The sequence below is a fragment of the Lagopus muta genome, chromosome 7 (assembly GCF_023343835.1).
Source record: "Lagopus muta isolate bLagMut1 chromosome 7, bLagMut1 primary, whole genome shotgun sequence".
In the NCBI taxonomy this organism is placed as follows: Eukaryota; Metazoa; Chordata; class Aves; order Galliformes; family Phasianidae; genus Lagopus; species Lagopus muta.
Window position 1 is genome coordinate 22,561,478 of NC_064439.1, and position 17,653 is coordinate 22,579,130.

General features: G+C 41.9%; 1 protein-coding gene across 5 annotated transcripts; it reads right to left on the reverse strand.

Moving 5' to 3' along the window:
* Window positions 1–7: 7 nt before the first annotated feature.
* Window positions 8–17,551, reverse strand: LOC125695842 (1-aminocyclopropane-1-carboxylate synthase-like protein 1). 5 transcript variants are annotated; one of them, XM_048950829.1, is made up of 14 exons: window positions 13,550–17,551; window positions 13,419–13,478; window positions 12,149–12,219; window positions 11,315–11,384; window positions 10,638–10,704; window positions 8,931–9,028; window positions 8,679–8,756; window positions 6,411–6,511; window positions 5,902–5,988; window positions 4,774–4,819; window positions 2,442–2,583; window positions 2,176–2,318; window positions 1,871–2,024; window positions 8–1,206 (listed from the first exon to the last, which is right to left on the reverse strand). In XM_048950829.1, exons 1-14 carry the CDS (start codon window positions 13,694–13,696, stop codon window positions 1,037–1,039), a joined length of 1,434 nt encoding a protein of 477 aa, XP_048806786.1. In that variant the 5' UTR covers window positions 13,697–17,551; the 3' UTR covers window positions 8–1,036. The 5 variants fall into 5 exon arrangements, with proteins under 5 accessions (XP_048806786.1, XP_048806789.1, XP_048806785.1 ...); XM_048950832.1 differs by having other exon boundaries at window positions 1,093–2,024; window positions 13,842–17,551; XM_048950828.1 differs by having other exon boundaries at window positions 1,093–2,024.
* Between the last annotated feature and the right edge of the window lie 102 nt (window positions 17,552–17,653).

The window sequence follows — 17,653 nt, forward strand, 5'->3', positions numbered from 1 at the left end:
GCCCTCAACTATCAGCAAAGTGCCACTTCTACCTAAAGGAAAGTACAGGACTGCTCCTTGAGGCATTCTGGCAAGGTGGCTGTGGAATGTATTTTCATGTAATAGTATTTCTATGGATGGAAAAAATCTTAAGATATTGTAGAAGTGTATTAATGAGAGAGTGAACACAACATACCGACTCATCAGTGAAATATTTTCCTCACTGATGAGATGGCCCCTTGATCAATGAATTATGTTGCATTTATTGTCAGAATTGAACCCCAGTGAAAAGTTATGGACTACAGAGAAGATGGGTGATGGTTACTGTGATGGTGATGGTTACTGTGATGGTGATGGTTACTGTGAATATCTATCTTTTTAAGGACTGTCATTTGTACTTCTGGATGCTTGGTAATTTGATAGAGCAGCAAACAGGAAGCTCAACAAAGTGAGAAGGAGAGCAAAACTCAGGAGTGACATGATCTTAGGATTAACTGCTGCAACATGCTGAACATGGGCACACATCTCATGTGCATGTAGTAAGTTACTTAAAAACTTGATATATAACCCTGTATTGCACTATACTGCTGGTTTTGGAGCATTACAGGTATTTGAAATTATTGACAGTATCTCTTATTTTTGACAGCTACAAAAATTTAGAACTTAAATATCACCTGATTTAGTATTTGCAGTCTTCTGATTAAAATATGCAGTCCACTACATATAGCTATCTGCATAATTTTTACCAGTATGTACAAAATTTTATAATCTGCCATCCAGGTATATATGTAAGACTTCTTGCTTTTCACTGATGCTTAATCCACTTTAAATTGAATAAAGCTGGAGGCAGTGCTCAACAAGGGCAAATTTCAGAATATCTAAAAAGTTCAATTTCTTCAAATTCCATTCAACAGGTCTGCGTGCATGACTAGAAATGCCAAGTCACAGTGAAGTGAGACTGTTATGCAATGTTACAGCCAAAAATACCTAAGTAATGTAATCCTTTAGTAAACATAAGCATGCTAAATTTCATCAGTAATTAAACACACAGATAAATTTAAAAAACAAATATATTTTTTAGCTGGGAGGCATCATCTCGTGGTGTATTTGATGGTATGCCAGAAGAATCTTTTTCTGGGCTGCAGGAAGAGTCTGCAGTAGCAGATGTGTTGTTTACAACTGGTTTGGCATCATCAGCATGCAGCATTTGCTGAAGTCTCTCAATACCTATCAAAGGGAAACATAACTCAGTTCAAGCTTTTCTTATCCAGTAGAAATGGTGAAAATAGAAGGGAAAAGTTGACTGGACACAGATTGCTCAGAGATGCTGTGTAATCTGTTTTTAGATAGTCCTGAAACTTGATTAAAGAAGGCTCTGAGCTCTGACTTAGCACCTGGCCCCACTCTCAGCAGGAAGTTGATGTAGTAGATTTCCCTCCCAACCTACATTTTTTTTTTGTTACCCCATACACTTCCTTTACTTCACAGAAATCCCTTTTGCCAATAATATATAGCAATTGTTCAAGATTAAGTATTTTAGTGCATAAAGAATGGGTAAATTTTTCATATCTCACCTATGAAGCACGTACAGATTAGGGGTGCTGTGGAATGCCGACATGATCTAATGGGTAATTTTCAAGAAGCAGCAGCGACTTCCAATATAGAAAAAACAATTCTTAAGATGCAATTCCACAAACTGGAAAGGTTTGACATAACCCAAGAGTAGTGCTCAGTATTCTAGTATTCAGGGCTATTCTAGTATTTCTCAGTTTCATACAAGGGCTAATAATGCCCTCACAAGCTGAGAGGGGATAAGCAGATTTGAATAATGCTAATGTTTCCCAAGGCTTGCATGCTACTACACGATGTATTAAAAGAAAAACCAACTTACATAAATAAATCTTATTCACAGAATCAGAGAAAACTAATCGAAACCATCCAGGTTCATAACAATAAAAAGCTTTCCCAGGACTAATCAGGAGTTTCTTATCAAGGAGCTTCTGCCATAGTTCGAGTTCAGCTTCAAATGTCTGTGATTTTAAGAACTAAAAAAAAAAAAAAAAGATTATTATTAAAGATTGAACAAATACACAGACTGAAAGAGCTTTCTATGACCTGATATTAAAGCACTTAACAACATGCACATTTTCACATTTTCAGCTTCTACATTCCCACTATTTCAAAGCTCTTACATACTTTTCTGAAGTCTGCCCACACATAGAGTCCTCCTGAACTTTTCAGCACAGGTATTCCAATGTCTGCAAGTCCATCCACAAGAAGATTCTGTGCTTCCTTAAGTCTCTTCTTGTTGGTGGGAAAAAACACATTATCCAACCACTCTATAAAATCAAGACAAACAAAATTCTATTTATTTCCACCTGTAATAAAAATAATAATAATAAAAAAAAAAAAAAGCCAAAAAAAACCAACCAGCTCAATGGAACATTTCTAGTGGGGCTAACCTCTGTCCTTAAGGAATTGAGTGAGAACATGCTGAACGGGTCCAGGACAGCTGTGGAAGACAGCTAGTTGATTCACAGCTTTCTGAATTTCATGATTTCTGGTGTACAGTACCCCAACTCTGATTCCGCTCATACCAAAATCCTGGGAGGACAAGAAGAAGATGGAGAGAAGCAATTTTTACTTTATGCTTGTTCTTTATCAAGCCACCAAGTTTAGAATCATTCTGATGTAAAGGAAAATAAATCTCAAGAAAAGGTACATTACTGTCGCAGTTCAGCAACCAGAGGCCTCTGTCATGTTCTTAAGAAAGTCCTGTATTATTATTATTATTCTATATCCAACACACCAGCACACACACACATTTAGATGATTGTGTATTTCTTGCATACAAGTCTCAACAGTTTCAAGACCTCCCTAAGCAACCATATCTACATTGCATCTTGTTTCTACGTCCAGTGTTTGTTTTTGATCAAAGCGTACAGTTCCCTATTGTAAAAGATCACCACCCGTGACCACCACCTCAGCACAGCAGAAGCAACAAACATAGTAACTAAGCAGACCTTGCTTTTGCCATTTAGGCCTGTGATGCCCATGGCCTCATGGGAGTCAGGCTAACTGTGGATCCCCACAGGGATGGACCACCAGCAAGCTCCACATAGTCCCCATCAAGTTACCACATCAGCTGTTTGATCAAATAAATGTTCCTGCTCTGCAAAAATAACCTTTGATAACACAATAAAACATTAGATAACACAGCAGGCATTGGAGATGTGGTGGAGTCACTGTCCCTGCAGGTGCTCAAGGAACATTTAGATGTTGTACTGAGGGACATGGTTTAGTGGGAAATATTGGTAATAGGTGGATGGTTGGACTGGATGATACTGGAGGTCTTTTCCAAAGTCGGTGATTCTATGATGAAGAATAAAAAAATACTGAGAACAGATGAGTAACTACAAAAATTAAGTTTGGCATTGTCATCAGAGCCTACTGAAGTACGTATTCTGCAACAGTCACTGTCCAGAAGTATTTCAAAAAGCTACATAAGTATGCAATAGCACATACATATTGAAGTCAAATTTCACTGAGTCCCTATGCAGAAAGCCATATGGTTCAGTGCACAAGACATGAAATCCTAAATTCTATTACTGCAAGTCACCAACTCGATGGCAAGCAACATCTATCAGTGTAGTTATTATCAGCATATCTCTTGCATTATTAATGATGAAAGAATTCTTAATATTAATGAAAACAGCCTTTAGCTCCTCATTGAGCATTAACAGCAAGGAAGTCATTAGCAAAGCAGAGAATGAAAGACCATGACCAAGAAATTTAGGATAAAAAGTATAGAGTAACATCCAAGTTAAAAATACTGACCTACTGCCATTCCTAGGGTCATTTTATGTACAATGCAGGGACTGCTCCATCCCCAAACAAACAAACACAAACAGATAGTATAATGTCCACTCAATAAGGTACCAAACTAATCCCTGTCTGCAACAGGAGGTATAAGATTATGTCGCCTGCATCATGAAATCTTTGCAAACATTCCCCATGCCAAATTGGAGGTCTCATTTACCCAAGCCTGACAGGACTGCAGAACAAACAAGTGCCTATGGAAATTTCTGCTCATTACATCTAACTTCTCTTCTGGAGCACACTTGGACAAATGTAGTCCCAAGAACAGCAGGAAACAATCAGTAACATCCAAACAACTGTGAGACAGGAGAGGCAGAGGGAGAAGGAGATGGTGAAGGAGAATGTGAAGGCAACACTGGCAAAGCAGCATAAAATAACACAACTTGGTTAAAAGTCCTACACTGCTCTTCATTAACTCAGTTTTGAAGCCTTTCGTGTTTCTCAGATAAATATTTTGTGTACCTTTAGTTATAGGCAAGAATAATGAAAGACAGACCACTGGCTTTACCAAGATCGCTTTCAAGGCCAACAACTGAAAGAGGCTTGACTCAAACCCTTGGCAGTCTCCATTATACCCCATTAAACCCCTGTTCCAATCAGCCATCAGTTTAGTGTTCCCTCCAAGAGAAGAAAAGACAAAATGCTACAGATCAGAAGGTGCTTATATGCATACTTCCACTGTAATTTTCCCCAGAAAATATAGCCACAGTGGCTGTATAAATAAAGCATTAACTGTTTCTGTTAAGTAGATCCCTAATTAAACTGCTAAAATTAATAAATTCTAGACCGCCAGGGGAAAAAGTAATGAATAAAGAGAAGCTCAGTTTGTTATATGTAATACAAATTATGTCAGAATAGTTCAAATAAGTTTTGTGGTGAAATATCTTAAAACACAAAGATAATATTTTGACTTACCTTGCTAAAACCCCACATGAAATGTGTTCGTTCAAGATCTGGTAAACTGAATGAGAAAAGAAGATAAGAATTGTTGCTGTAGATGAACAAGTTGTGCAGGCATACAAAATGATTAAATATGTAAAATTATAATTCATTTTCAGTGAAATTAGCATTTAAACTTTTCAAGTGGCATGGATGTTTTCAGAGAACTTGTAACAAAATGCATGTAGTATTCTAGGAGGCACAGACATGAAATAACAGAAAAGGACTTCTAGTAAGATGTAACAGACCAGTTATATTTCCCAGATTCCTGCTGCACAGTCAGCGCTCACACCTATATTAGAACAAAAGCAGTATTTCCATAAGGGATGCAAAACGGGTCTTGTACTCAACAGAGAACAACTCTGCTCCACTCTGCTGTGTTTCAGGCTGGGGAAGGGAGAGGTGAACATTTCAGGTCATGTATTTACATGATTTGGTACAATCAACAGAATACTTCATTGTAGACTACTGAAGAAGATGCTATTTTCTCCTTTGTGTAACTCTGAGTTAATAGGGCTAAGCCTGGAAATTTCCTTCTTCAGCTCAATAAAGCTAGGTGAACTTTCACAGCAACAACAGCATTTTTTGGGGCATTATTTATAGCTTATGATCTTATGTGTTTGAGACAACAACCAGTAGCTGACTACTTGGTTATACTTGGATGGACTTGGAAATTTCCTATCAGTGAGATATTTATACAGTTAAGACCATACTTCCGGAGAAAGAAGTTCTATTAGTCAGATAGCAATAGGTTTAAGCATTCCTGAAGAATTACTCTTTCCATCTCCTGCCAGAGGACACTAAGTGCCCAACAGCATACTAGTCAGGAAAGAGACTCATGGCAGCAGGTCACTTGAGAAAGATGAAGGGCTCTGTCAATTTTTGATTACTATTACTATGCCATGCACATTAGCTACAACCAAGAGATCTGTTCATGTCACTCTAGAAGCATCTCTTGTATTAACAATTCTCACAGATGCAAAGACCTGAATATGAATTAGTTAGAAATACACAGTTATACTAGCTAAGCAGAAAGTTTTTTAAAAAGACATAGTTTCCATTTTGGATTAAATATCTTGACCCATGCTAAGAAATCACACTTACCTATCTAAGCTAAGAACACTGGTGAAGGTGGTATCATCATAAACAGACAGCATATAGATTTCATCCATTATTACATGCAATTCATGTCTGTGTATAAAAAATACAGGCATTTAAATGTATTTAAAATTAATTTATTTCCACATATATATATATTTCTATATAATCTTAACTACTGACATGGCAAAGTATCCATAATAGCATGCCTACTTGCTATTACATTCACCACACTGATTTCACACATAGAAATCACAAGATTTTTTTTTTAAATAATCCCAACAGTATTTCATTTCAAAACAAACTGTTGGATCTCAGAGAGATCCCATTTTATTTTTGTGCTCCCAGAAAAGCCAAGCACAAAGGGCAGTTACACAGAAGCCAAGCTCAAGTCCATGCATGCCACCTCCTCAGAACAGGAACAAAGGACAGGAGGTAACAAAGGTAATTTTTCTTCATCGCTGTATTGCATAATGGAAAACTGAATACCAAACAAATAGTGCCAGGGCTCAAACCTGTGTGCAAACTCAAGGCATTCCTTCAGTAACTGCGCTGGGTAAATGTTCCCTAAGGGGTTGTTAGGGTTGATGAGGACTAATGCTCTCACTCTGATGCCCTGAAAAAAGAAAAACCAGCAGTGGGAGACAGCAGTGACACCAAACTGAAATTGGAGGATGCAGCAAGAGCAGACCGTTCCCTTCCATGGAAAGTTGGCTTTTAGAAATCACTGAATTATACCTGGTATACATTAGCATGCAGATTAAACTGCAGGTTTTGTTTCAGTATTCCTCCTGTGAAATGCCAAGATCACACCAAAAGGTTTGCTAGTGAATGAAAATCAGGTTAATGCTCATTTGAAGCATCCACTGACCCCAACAGGCAAGATCACGATGGGGGGGGATGAACAGTGGTCCTAAGATACACTTCCAAACAGATTTGATTGCAAGCAGGCAAACAGTTAATGGCTGCAACAAAAACTTTCAAGACTTTAAATGCACCAGCATGAGGCATTACCTTATTCCTTCATGTTTGGAATAAACTTAAATCAGTACTTTTTGTTTCAGCACATTTAAGCTTTAGAAAAACGGTCACACTGCATATTCTCAGTCCATCCTGGCCTTCTCTGAAGGAGATCATTTGTGTTAAGCATCTCCAGAGGAACTCCAGGAAATTAAATTAGGTGGAAGCACCAATACTTGCTTTCCCCTCCACATGCAATTTGTCTGAAATTTAATGGTTTCTCGTTCAGCTCTTGCTCACAGTAGGAGCTTTCAGCTTATTGCCTTGGAGTCCAAACAGTAAAAAATTAATGGGGAACGATGCAGATACTAAACCCAAAGCATGCTTGGCATATCTGACAGCTGACACACATTAAGCAGAAGATGCTGAGGCATTCATGTTCACAGGAACAGCTGCTGAGGGATGGCAGATTCACAACTGCTCTTCTAGTCTGCTTACTACCTTGCACGTATCCAAACAGATGTTTGCAATGTTATCCATGAGGTCAGTTTCAGCTCTAGGATCACACACCTTGCCCTGTGACCCCACACCTTGTCTGGGCAGTCCGTGTCACACGAGCATGGCGCTCACACCCTGCCCAGCAAGGAGGGTTGGTGGGCAGCTGCACATTCAGTCCCACACAGACTGGCAGAGGCACTGGCTGATGACACAGACATACAGATGGTGTCTAAACATAGGCACTGTGCTGACGAAGCAGTTGGGTAAATAGGAGACCTTTGACATGTCTTACATTAAAATAAAAACTATACACACATCCATGTGTATACAAAATATCCACTTTTTTATATGTGACCTTACTACAAGTGACCCTACTTGTGCCTATCTGCGGTATCTGTTGTTAAACCTTATTTTCTACCCTAGAAAAGGACATAACAAATCTGTGTTAGTCTTCTGTAACACCACTACCCTCACCACATCTTTGATAAAATGTGTTACTACTCATCCTATGCTTCCCCTGCTGGATTCTATCAAGGAAGAGCACAAAGGCTGAGTGCATTTGTAGTTTTCCAAGAAGTTTGTGGACCATAAATACCAAGACACTAAGAACAGGAAGCATTTGATCTTGAAACGCTGGTGAGCACTGCTTTGTGGGCACTCACAAAACCAAGCATTTCTACAAAAAAAAAAAAAAGTTCCAAAGACAAAGAGGGAAAAAAATATATTTAACAATATGAGAAATAATATCCTCATTTACACAAACCTGATCAGAATAAAACAACTCAAAATGCTAAGACTTTTGGTCTAATGACATTTCCTAAATCCTGTGAAAATTATATATTTTCTGAGGAGCCACCCTAGTGGAAGAAACATCCTGTGCCAAACCTCCTGACCCCACCAAGCTCCCAGTGACATTGTGGTACAGCAGATTCTGTCCTCTGTGCTCCAGAAGAGCCCTCCTCAGAAGCACATTCAACAAATTCCTTTCCTTAACTACACACATTATTACAGTAACATATTCTCTCTTTTTAGGATTTGAACAACAGCTTCTTTACTATACTTTGAGTTCCATTACCAAGCAAGAGACTTAGTCTTGAAAGACAAATTAAGATCTATTCATAAAACACAGTGAGGAGTTTCTCTGCATTTTGCTACAGATTACAGAAACAAATGCAATCCCTGTTGCTAGAGTTGGACCCCCCCTCCCCTGCTCCAGAATATCTGCATGGATGAAGATATACAAACGGTTTGATACCAAGAGCATATGCAACTTAAAAAAAAACATAAGGAAAATCTGAAAAATCAGAAGACACTGCTATTGCTACCTGCTTTTTAGCTCTCTGTAGTGCAGCTTCTAATTTTTCAGCTGTTAACTGGAAAGGGTGAGTTTCTTCGTTAGTCACCTACAGGAGAAAAACAATCAGCGAGAACAAAGGAGGAAACACTCCCACCCAGTGAAAAATACACTCAATACTGGCTCTTAAATAAGCTAAACAAACTACAGTTTCTGATGGCACTGCTTCAAGGAGGGAAGAATACTGCTAAAGCATATGAACAGTATATGAACATGTCTTTACCTCACTGGACAAGGGCACATGCACGGGCTGCAGCCCACCATATAGCCACATTTTTGAATTTATGCCACCATAGTGAGGAGCTGGAATAAGATATCCATCTGAAAGTATTTAGAAAAAGGAAAAAGTTAGGAAAGTTAAGGTTTCTCATGAGGAATCACTTTGCTAAGACACTAGTAAATTGAACTACCAGTCGAGGAATTTGACATGATTTCAACTCAAAGGATTCACTGCGGCCTAAACCAGTATTCAAACTAAGTTGAAAATTTTGTACTTGTCAGTCAGCCTGAATTCTACCCAGTCCTCTTCCCTAGCATTTTCAATAGCAGATGTGTATCAAGTCATATGAGTAAAAGGGTATAGGCCTTGTCAACTTGCTGTGTGACTTATTCTAATAAAATAGTGACAAATAACTATCTTGCTCACAACATTTTGTCAATGTGCTCTTAATTTTTCATCAGGAACTACTGCAAACCTTAAGTACTTCTCCCTGGCTGCCAAAGTGCTAAACTGCAGCATGGAATCCTGCAGCACCGTGGAACTTCTTTCCCTCCTGCTTTTTTATTTCTGTGAGAAGCCCCAGGTTGGTGCTTCCCTGCCAATACCTCATGTGCCAGGGTTTCAGAGAGGACAGTGTACTTCCTTTCCTCCTATTAAAGAAGGGAAGAAAGTAGTTTGTCAGTCTTCAGGCAAAAGAGTTTCTGTTAAAGCTTTGTAAATGCAAAAAATCTGAACGTATTAAAGTAGGACATGAATATGAGTAGCCTTGAGTAAACATTTTCTTTACCATTTTAAACAAAACTGATTTCACAGCCTCTTTACCACCATGTGCTGAGGTCATCCTGCTCACCTTCCCACTCCGATGGGTGCCCATGGATGTTGCTCACACCTACTCCAGGAATTCCCTTGGCTGAAAATCCCTCTCTTGCTACAGATCCACTCCCTGTTCCCAAATTCCTTATGGATGCTTTCCTTCCCCAGTCCACTTTCTGTGTGCTGCTCTCTTCAGATTCTATGTGGTTCCCATCTCTTTTTCTCATCACTCTTCAAAGTTCACTTTCTGTTATCTTTACACCCTTCCTCTTCCTATACTGCTCCTCCCCAAAACCCTATAGATTATGTTCCAGAAAGTGGCTGGCCTGCTGGTACCTCAAATGTTTTCCAACCTTATAGAAATAATTGGAGGCATTAGTTCAAAGATACTTTGCTAGAAACAAAGAAACGCTAAGTCCATGCTATGCTTCATCCAATTATAAGGAAAGCAAGCTGTCATTTAGACACAATGCTATCATGTTCACTTTTAACTTGTAAACAGAATCACAGAATCATTTGAGTTGCAAGGGGCCCTTTAAAGGTCATCTAGTTCCACTCACCTGCAGTGAGCAAGGCCACCTACAAGTACAGCAGGTTGCTCAGAGCCCTATCCAGTGTGATCTTGACCGTCTCCAGGGATGGGGCATCTACCACCTCTCCAGGCAACCTGTTCCAGTGCCTCACCATCCTGATTGTAAAAAGTTCCTCCTCATATCCAGTCAAAATCTCCCCTCTTTTAGTTTGAAACCATTTCCCCTTGCTATATCACAACAGATCCTGCTAAAGTTTCTGTCCCCTTCTTTCTTACAGCCCTGCAGATACTGACAGACCACTCTCAGGTCTCCCTGAAGCACTGATAAATGCTTTCAAGCAAAAAGCATTCAGGTTTTTACTCACCACCAGGGTCACACAGCACAGTTGACAGAGTGGCAAAAACTGCACAGCAGCCATTCATGACAGTGATCTGAAAAAAGCAGAACAAATGCTCCTTAGCTGAGATACCACCACCTCTGTGGTTTAAATTAAAAACGGAAGAGTGAAGAAGCCACACAACCACATACATCATACAAAGTGCTCGACTGTCACTCACTGACCACTTTTTCAAATGGAAAATTGACACTACTGATGTTTCTGTAGATCATGTATAGAGAATCACAGAACATCCCAAGTTGGAAGGGACCCACAAGGGTCATCAAATCCAACTCCTGGCTCCACGCAGCAACATCCAAAAATCAGATCTCATATCTGAGAGCGCTGTCCAAGCACTCCTTGAACTCCAGCAGCCTGGGGCTGCGCCCACCGCCCTCTGGTGCAGACCCTTTCCCTGACCCCAGCTGCTCTCCTCTGATGCAGCTCCGTGCCGTTGCCTGCCGCTGTCACACAGCGCAGAGCTCAGCGCTGCCCCTCTGCTCCCTGTGAGGAGCTGCAGCCGCCATAAGGCCCCTGCTCAACTCCTGTGCTCTGGGCTGACATAGATCTCTCCTGCAGTATCCTGCTGACATTTGTGTTCATGTTTACTTATCTTTTATCAGTTCAAGACAAAATAAACTGCAGACATAAGGCAATTTGCTTACATGTTCTGGTCTAAGTTCTTTTGCGGCTCTGGCATAGTGAGTCAGAAATTTGGCAATTTCTTCTCTGAAGCTAAAATACAGAAGAATTAGAGTCAGTGATGTAACTGCATATTTCTCAGAAGAAAAAACACAAAAGATGCATAGAAAAATGAAGTTTACAAAATGAAAAAAAAAAACAACCAAAAAGAACAAACACACCATTCTGTTATGAAAGCCTTGAAGATTTTTTACTTCCTACAGCTTAAACAATATAATTTCCTAAGATACACAGAGAGCTACATTTTGTGAGATACAAAGCACACAGAAGACATCTGCAGCCTTGAGCAGCAGTGGCTGTGACTCAGCTGTTATTTCTGCACAGTGGAAAAGCAAGAAAATAAAGAAACTCATTGGAACCAAAGTGGAGCACCAGGATGTGGGCACCAGAAGCAGTGGGACCTGGTGAATGATGGCTCCAAGGGAGCTCCCATGTGTGGTGAAGGCTGCTCCACTGTTCTCCAGGAGCAGTACTCAGGCCTGGCAGCCCACAGAGCTCCCATTCACCCCTCTCTAAGTCTGGGATGAGCCCTCCCAGGAGTCATCCACCCTCAGCTCTGAAGAGCTGCCTGTGCACACGTCTTGCACCCAGCCAGACACCAGATCCTTTGCCAGTTTTTAGCACTGTAAGGATGGAGAAAACAACAGAACAAAAAGCCAGGCAAGCAAAAGCACATCCACGAGCAGCTGCCATTAGCACACCCACCCTTCAGGCTCAGCAGGAGAATGAAGCCACACACTGCAACTCATGAGCATGGAGCTCAAGCGGGGACAGAGAGGGGAAGATGAACTTCTTACCTCCTCGCACCCTGCGTGTCAGGGTACTGGAAGAGATCAGGCTGCAGGCAGTCCATGTCAGGCCGTGTGAGCTGGAGACACGAGAGAGAGACAATGTAGAGCATGGAGTAATTGGGATCTTCCACTCGGCTGTACCATACTTTTTTGGTTTTAGTTGTTCAATAACAATAAGGAAATGGAGAATATATAAAAAAAAATTATTAGATAAAGTTTTATGATTTGCACTTCTCTAAGATACTAGAAGCAGCATTAAGACATCAAAACAAAGGAAGAAAAGAATGAAGGAATTACTTATTGCTCTTCTCCATCATATACTTAATCCCACATAGAGGAGAAGCAGGCCAGCTGCTCACACAACTGCTGCTGAGATGTATCAAAGCCCAAACAATTCTTTCCAAATTGTTGACATCAGATGTTAATACCAACCTTGATGAGCTTCTCAACCAGCAGAAATAACACACTATGTGCTACAGAAGGAAAGCAGCTGTGCTATCAGCAATGGCTTTCCTGCCCTCAGCACAGGTGTCCCTGTGTAAACTGTCTGATATTCACTGTGGCCCCAGTTTGGGTTCATTCCTATAACAATCTCCAACTGTTGCCAGCTCTGCTGACCCCTCAGCTGAGCTGGACACTGGTTTGTGCATGGTCCTCCCTCACCAGCACCACAAAGTTGCCAGCAGTTGCACTGGTGCAAATCATCTCTGCATGCAAGGAACACAGGAGTTAATGTGCTCCCAACAGAAGGTCTGGCCACAAGGTCCCAATTTGCCAGAACCTGAGCCAGAACATCTTGTTTTCAAGCAGGTAAACTAGAATTAATAGAGTGGGAAAAAAACTCCTTTAAAGGCTGCTCTCAGAGCCCAGCCCTGAGAACAGCAGTTTAAGTTCTCAGTTGTAGCATTAATTCTGCTCCAAGCCTGCATTCTGCACACTGAGCACTCTATGGTCTGAGCTGTGGCTCTGCCAGCAAACACGGCGGCCCCTCGTTTGGGCACCGACCACACGGCCCTTGCAGGAGCACAGCTGTGTCTGCGAAAATAGAGCACCTTCAGTTCTTTGTGTACGAAGCTGAAGCAAAACCAAATTGTGGTTTGCAACCTGAGGCGAATTTTCATTATGTTACTTAGCAGACACAACATTCACACAGTATGTGTGATGTGCATCCTTGTGAAAGCAGCCCTACGGGCGATTTTCTCCACGCTAAATTGTTACCCGGACGCTTTGAAATTGTTAGAAAACAGCAAAGGAGCCGGCAGACCGCCACACTTACTCTCTCCTCTATCAAATCAAAGCACAGCTTGTTCTCGCTGGTCCCCAGGTTCACGATGCCCTGGAAGAGACGACACTGAACCACACCGGCAGAGCGCCGTTTCCCCGCAGCCCCCGGGCCGCCGCCCGCACCTCGGGGTTGCGCTCCCGGTCGAAGGGATCGGAGACGTAGAGGGCGAAGCCCCCGTCCAGCAGCCCCGGCACGCCGGCGGCGATGCGGGCGCCGCGGGCAGACAGCGCCGGGCCGGGACGCGCCGGGAAGCCGCCGCCGCCGCTCATCCTCGGGCTCGGAGCTCTGCGGCCAATGGCCCCGCCCCGGTGCTGCTTTCTGCTCTCGAGCCAAGGTCACGATGTTCTAGTCAGGATTTTGGTTAAAGGCTCTTTAGTGTAATGCTTATGTGCCGTCAGGATAATGTGTACGTACCAAGGAATAACGTGCTGAATTTCCTGAAACTTGGCAATCATGGGGGACATGGAGATCAGCGCTGGATTTTAACTGGTTTGTCTGGAAGAGTCAAATAACAGCTACACACTTGTGAGAGAGAGGTACCTTCCTAATACTTTCCTACAGGAAATGCCACCAAGCCCCAACCCTGGCCTGAACCCCAACCCTGGCTCTAAGGGTGGTTCTGATCCTGCTGTGCTTATGCTGGAATTGCATAATGAGACACTGACAGCATTTTATGGATGGTTTCAAATAGTTTGCTCTTCATTCTAGAGAGCTGCTGCTCTCTGAAAGCAAAGCAGCTCACCCAGCAGCTTCAGGGGCCTGAAAATTTTTCTTGTACCAAACCCCTGCATCAGCAAGCACTTCTCAGCCAGCCCTCCCACAAACACACACCTGCTGTGCTGCATCCTTGCCCAGGTCACTGCTGAAGACCCTTAGGAACTGTTTTTACACTTTACTGCACAGAGGAACTCCAGAATGACCTTTTCCCTGCGATTCCTTTGTCACAGAATCATTTCAATTAATTCTAGCTATTAACACCAAGGAGTTTTGGATAGTGGTGTGGGACACCACTCCTAAGAGATACAAAATCCACCCCTATTATCTATCAGCTGCAGCTGTACCACCACTGCTATATGATGGTACTGAAAGGCACTGACTGGGAGTCCCACAAGAGCCCCACCAGCTGCTGGAGGATACAGAGGAGGAATTGCTCACACCTGTTTCTGTTGGGCTGGCTCACAGTGGTGACCTGAATGCCAGTGAAATGATGTAGCACTTCTTTACCAGCTACAATCCATGGATCAGAAGGTATTTTATCCCATACCTCTGCTTCTAGAGAACATTGCTAACTGTTATTCCGTGCATTTTCACTCCAGGATGCCTCCAGCACATCGTCACTCCTTTGTGCCCAATGCAAATCGTGTCACATAACCCACGCTCACCTCTCAAGCCAAAGCCATGCTAACAGATGCCCCACGTTAAGAGCAGTGTAAAAACACAGCAGCCTTTACAAACCCCACAGTGAGCTGCTCTGAGGTGTGCGGCTGAACAGCTGCCAGCTGAGGTGCCTGAGTGCAGCTACTGCCACACTGCTCCCAGTGATGTGTCACAGAGTGAATTCCTACGTGCTGAATGGTACAAAGCATCAGGACTCCTGACTCCAGCACGCAGAGCTAATGCTCCAAATACCAGCGTAATCCATGGAGGACATTTCCTTCTTATTCTGGTCTCTGTCAAGTTCCTGCATTATTTACGATCCTACGATCACTATCTTGCCTACCTGGAAAGGCTGCCACCCTGCTGTTCAAACACCACAGGATCATGGAAGATATTAAATGACAGTCAGATCCACATGTAATCATACAGCATTGATTTCTTTTTCCCCAAGTAAAATGATAGCTTAGATTTACTGTGAAAGAGATGAACTACGTACAGTTCCATATGATATGAACACACACATAATCACACAGCTGCTGAGAAAGACAACCTAGGAAAAAAATAAATTCCTGTGACGCAAAAGTTTTGGTTTGCAATTATATTTTAAAACATTTGCATTTGGGCTGGAAGAACATACTTTGCTTCCATGATGCCAAGAGGAGGAAGAAACTCCCCGTACAACATCAAGTGTAGATTATTACACACAAAAGCTTCTTTGGCCAAACTGAAATTCAGAATCTGTTTTAAACCTAAAACATACGTCCATCATTTGCATGATTTGCACCTCTCCTATGAGGAAAGGCTGAGGGAACTGGGCTTGTTTAGTGTGGAGAAGAGAAGGCTCCAGGGAGAGCTCATTGTGGCCTTCCAGCACTTGAAGGGAGTGTATAAACAGGAGGGAGAACGGCTGTTCATGAGGATGGATAGTGACAGAACAAGGGGGAATGGTTTTAACTGAGACAGGGGAGGTTTGGGTTAGATATTAGGAGAAAGTTTTTCACCCAGAGGGTGGTGAGGCACTGGAACAGGTTGCCCAAGGAGGTTGTGGATGCCCCATCCCTGGAGGCATTCAAGGCCAGGCTGGATGTGGCTCTGGGCAGCCTGGTCTGATGGTTGGCGACCCTGCATATAGCAGGGGGGTTGAAATTAGATGATCATTGTGGTCCTTTTCAACCCAGGCCATTGTATGATTCATTATGCAGGCTGTTAACTGCCACACTTAAACTGCTGAGAATTCTAGCTGGTGATGTCTATTAGGAAACATTAACATTAACATAATCTAAGCCTCAGCTCAGACTTCCATTTCAGATGGTCTAGAAAATCCTCACTTTTTTTTCAACTTGAAAATAGAAAAAAAAAGTTTGTTCCCTTAAAGCTTGAAAGTTACACAGTAAATACCTTGTGGATTTTTTTTAGTTGTACAGCAGAAATCCTATTTCCCAACAAAAAACAATTACGATTTATGGCAGAAGAGCATAACAATAAACAACCCTGACACACTGGATGGTATTTAACGCCCTGACTTGTGGCAAAGCAAGCCTGTCAATTTTGATCATGAGGAATTACAAAATTCTCTCTGTATTCAGACACCTGAGCCTTTCTGTAGAGCTAATTGCACTGACTAAGACAGCCTTCAGCAGAACCAACTCACATCACTTTTTTCCAGTGAGTTGCTTTCGCCGTTCTGCTGTCACAACCACCACCTGTCAGCACACGCTGAATCTATCTGCCCCAGGCTTTTTGTCAGATGTCACCAGCAGACTCAATCTGGAACTCTGGATCACTTCAAAACAGGTACATTCTTTCCAAGGCAGTAGTTGAAGAATTTAGCAGCTACACACTTGTAAGTTGAAATTTCCAAATACGAATCACTTTTGGAGTCAAAGCTGCCTAAGCACTTCTTAAGAAACATTTTGGGACAGTAGCAGGAATGGAATTCCTGTTTGCAAAGTGAAAGTGTCAGTTGCATGTTAGAAACAAGATAAGTGCTCGTATCTATATTTATCACTTGTCTCTTCAGAAGTCCCTCGACTACAAGGAAATGCTGGCTGGCTGCTGGGGAAAGGTCAGCATCAGCTGGCAACGTCAATAACAGCCGGCGTATCACCTGATCACAGAAGGGGTGATGCTGCCCAGTGCCCCAAAGCGATACAGGTATGAGAAGGCACATGACAGTAATTACAGCCAGAAAAATCAATGCTTTCTAATTACCTCACAGAGGTAAGCAGTAGGGAAGGATGATCAGCAAAAATGAGCAAAAGCCCACAGTATTGGCAGAATGTTGTGAAAGGGCGGTAAGGACTCACAGCAAACAGCTCCAGTACTTTTTCTTTCCAGGCCTTTTCCTTTCCCCTGCTGTAAGACTTTATCTAGTTACCGGCTGGGGAAGACAACTCTTTAACAATCTCACTGTAAGTAAGCAGATGTGACTGTAACCCCATGTAAAGTAGGGAAACTTCCAAACGAGAGATTTTTCAAGTCTCCAAGAAGAAGATAGGGTCAGAAAGATCTGATTGTTATGAAATGCAACTTGATGTTACTCTGAATAATTAACGGTGGCAAAAGACAAGATAAAATTATGTAGTTTTGTCTTAATATTTTTCTTTTTTGGCTACAGTCGTTCTAGAAGTATTACTTACCAGTATTGTTGGCCCATCAATAAACATATGAAGTACCACTCTTCTCTGAGCCCTCCAAAAGCCATTAGAGAAAAGCTGTTCAGAATGTCAGTGCATCATTTCTTGCCTTAGACAGTACAGTTTACTCAGACAGGGAGATCATTATTAGGTTGTGGCAACTATATATTGATAAAATCAAAATTTAATTTTTTTGTGACAAACAACTGGACA

Coding starts and splice junctions, on each gene's coding strand:
- LOC125695842 (XM_048950828.1), bottom strand. CDS start 13,696: ATGAGCGGCGGCGGCGGCTTCCCGGCGCGTCCCGGCCCGGCGCTGTCT. Junction 6,512..8,678: donor TACAGAGAGCTAAAAAGCAG/GTAGCAATAGCA, acceptor TTCTTTTTTCAG/GGCATCAGAGTGAGAGCATT. Junction 2,584..4,773: donor TCATGTGGGGTTTTAGCAAG/GTAAGTCAAAAT, acceptor TTGTCCTCCCAG/GATTTTGGTATGAGCGGAAT.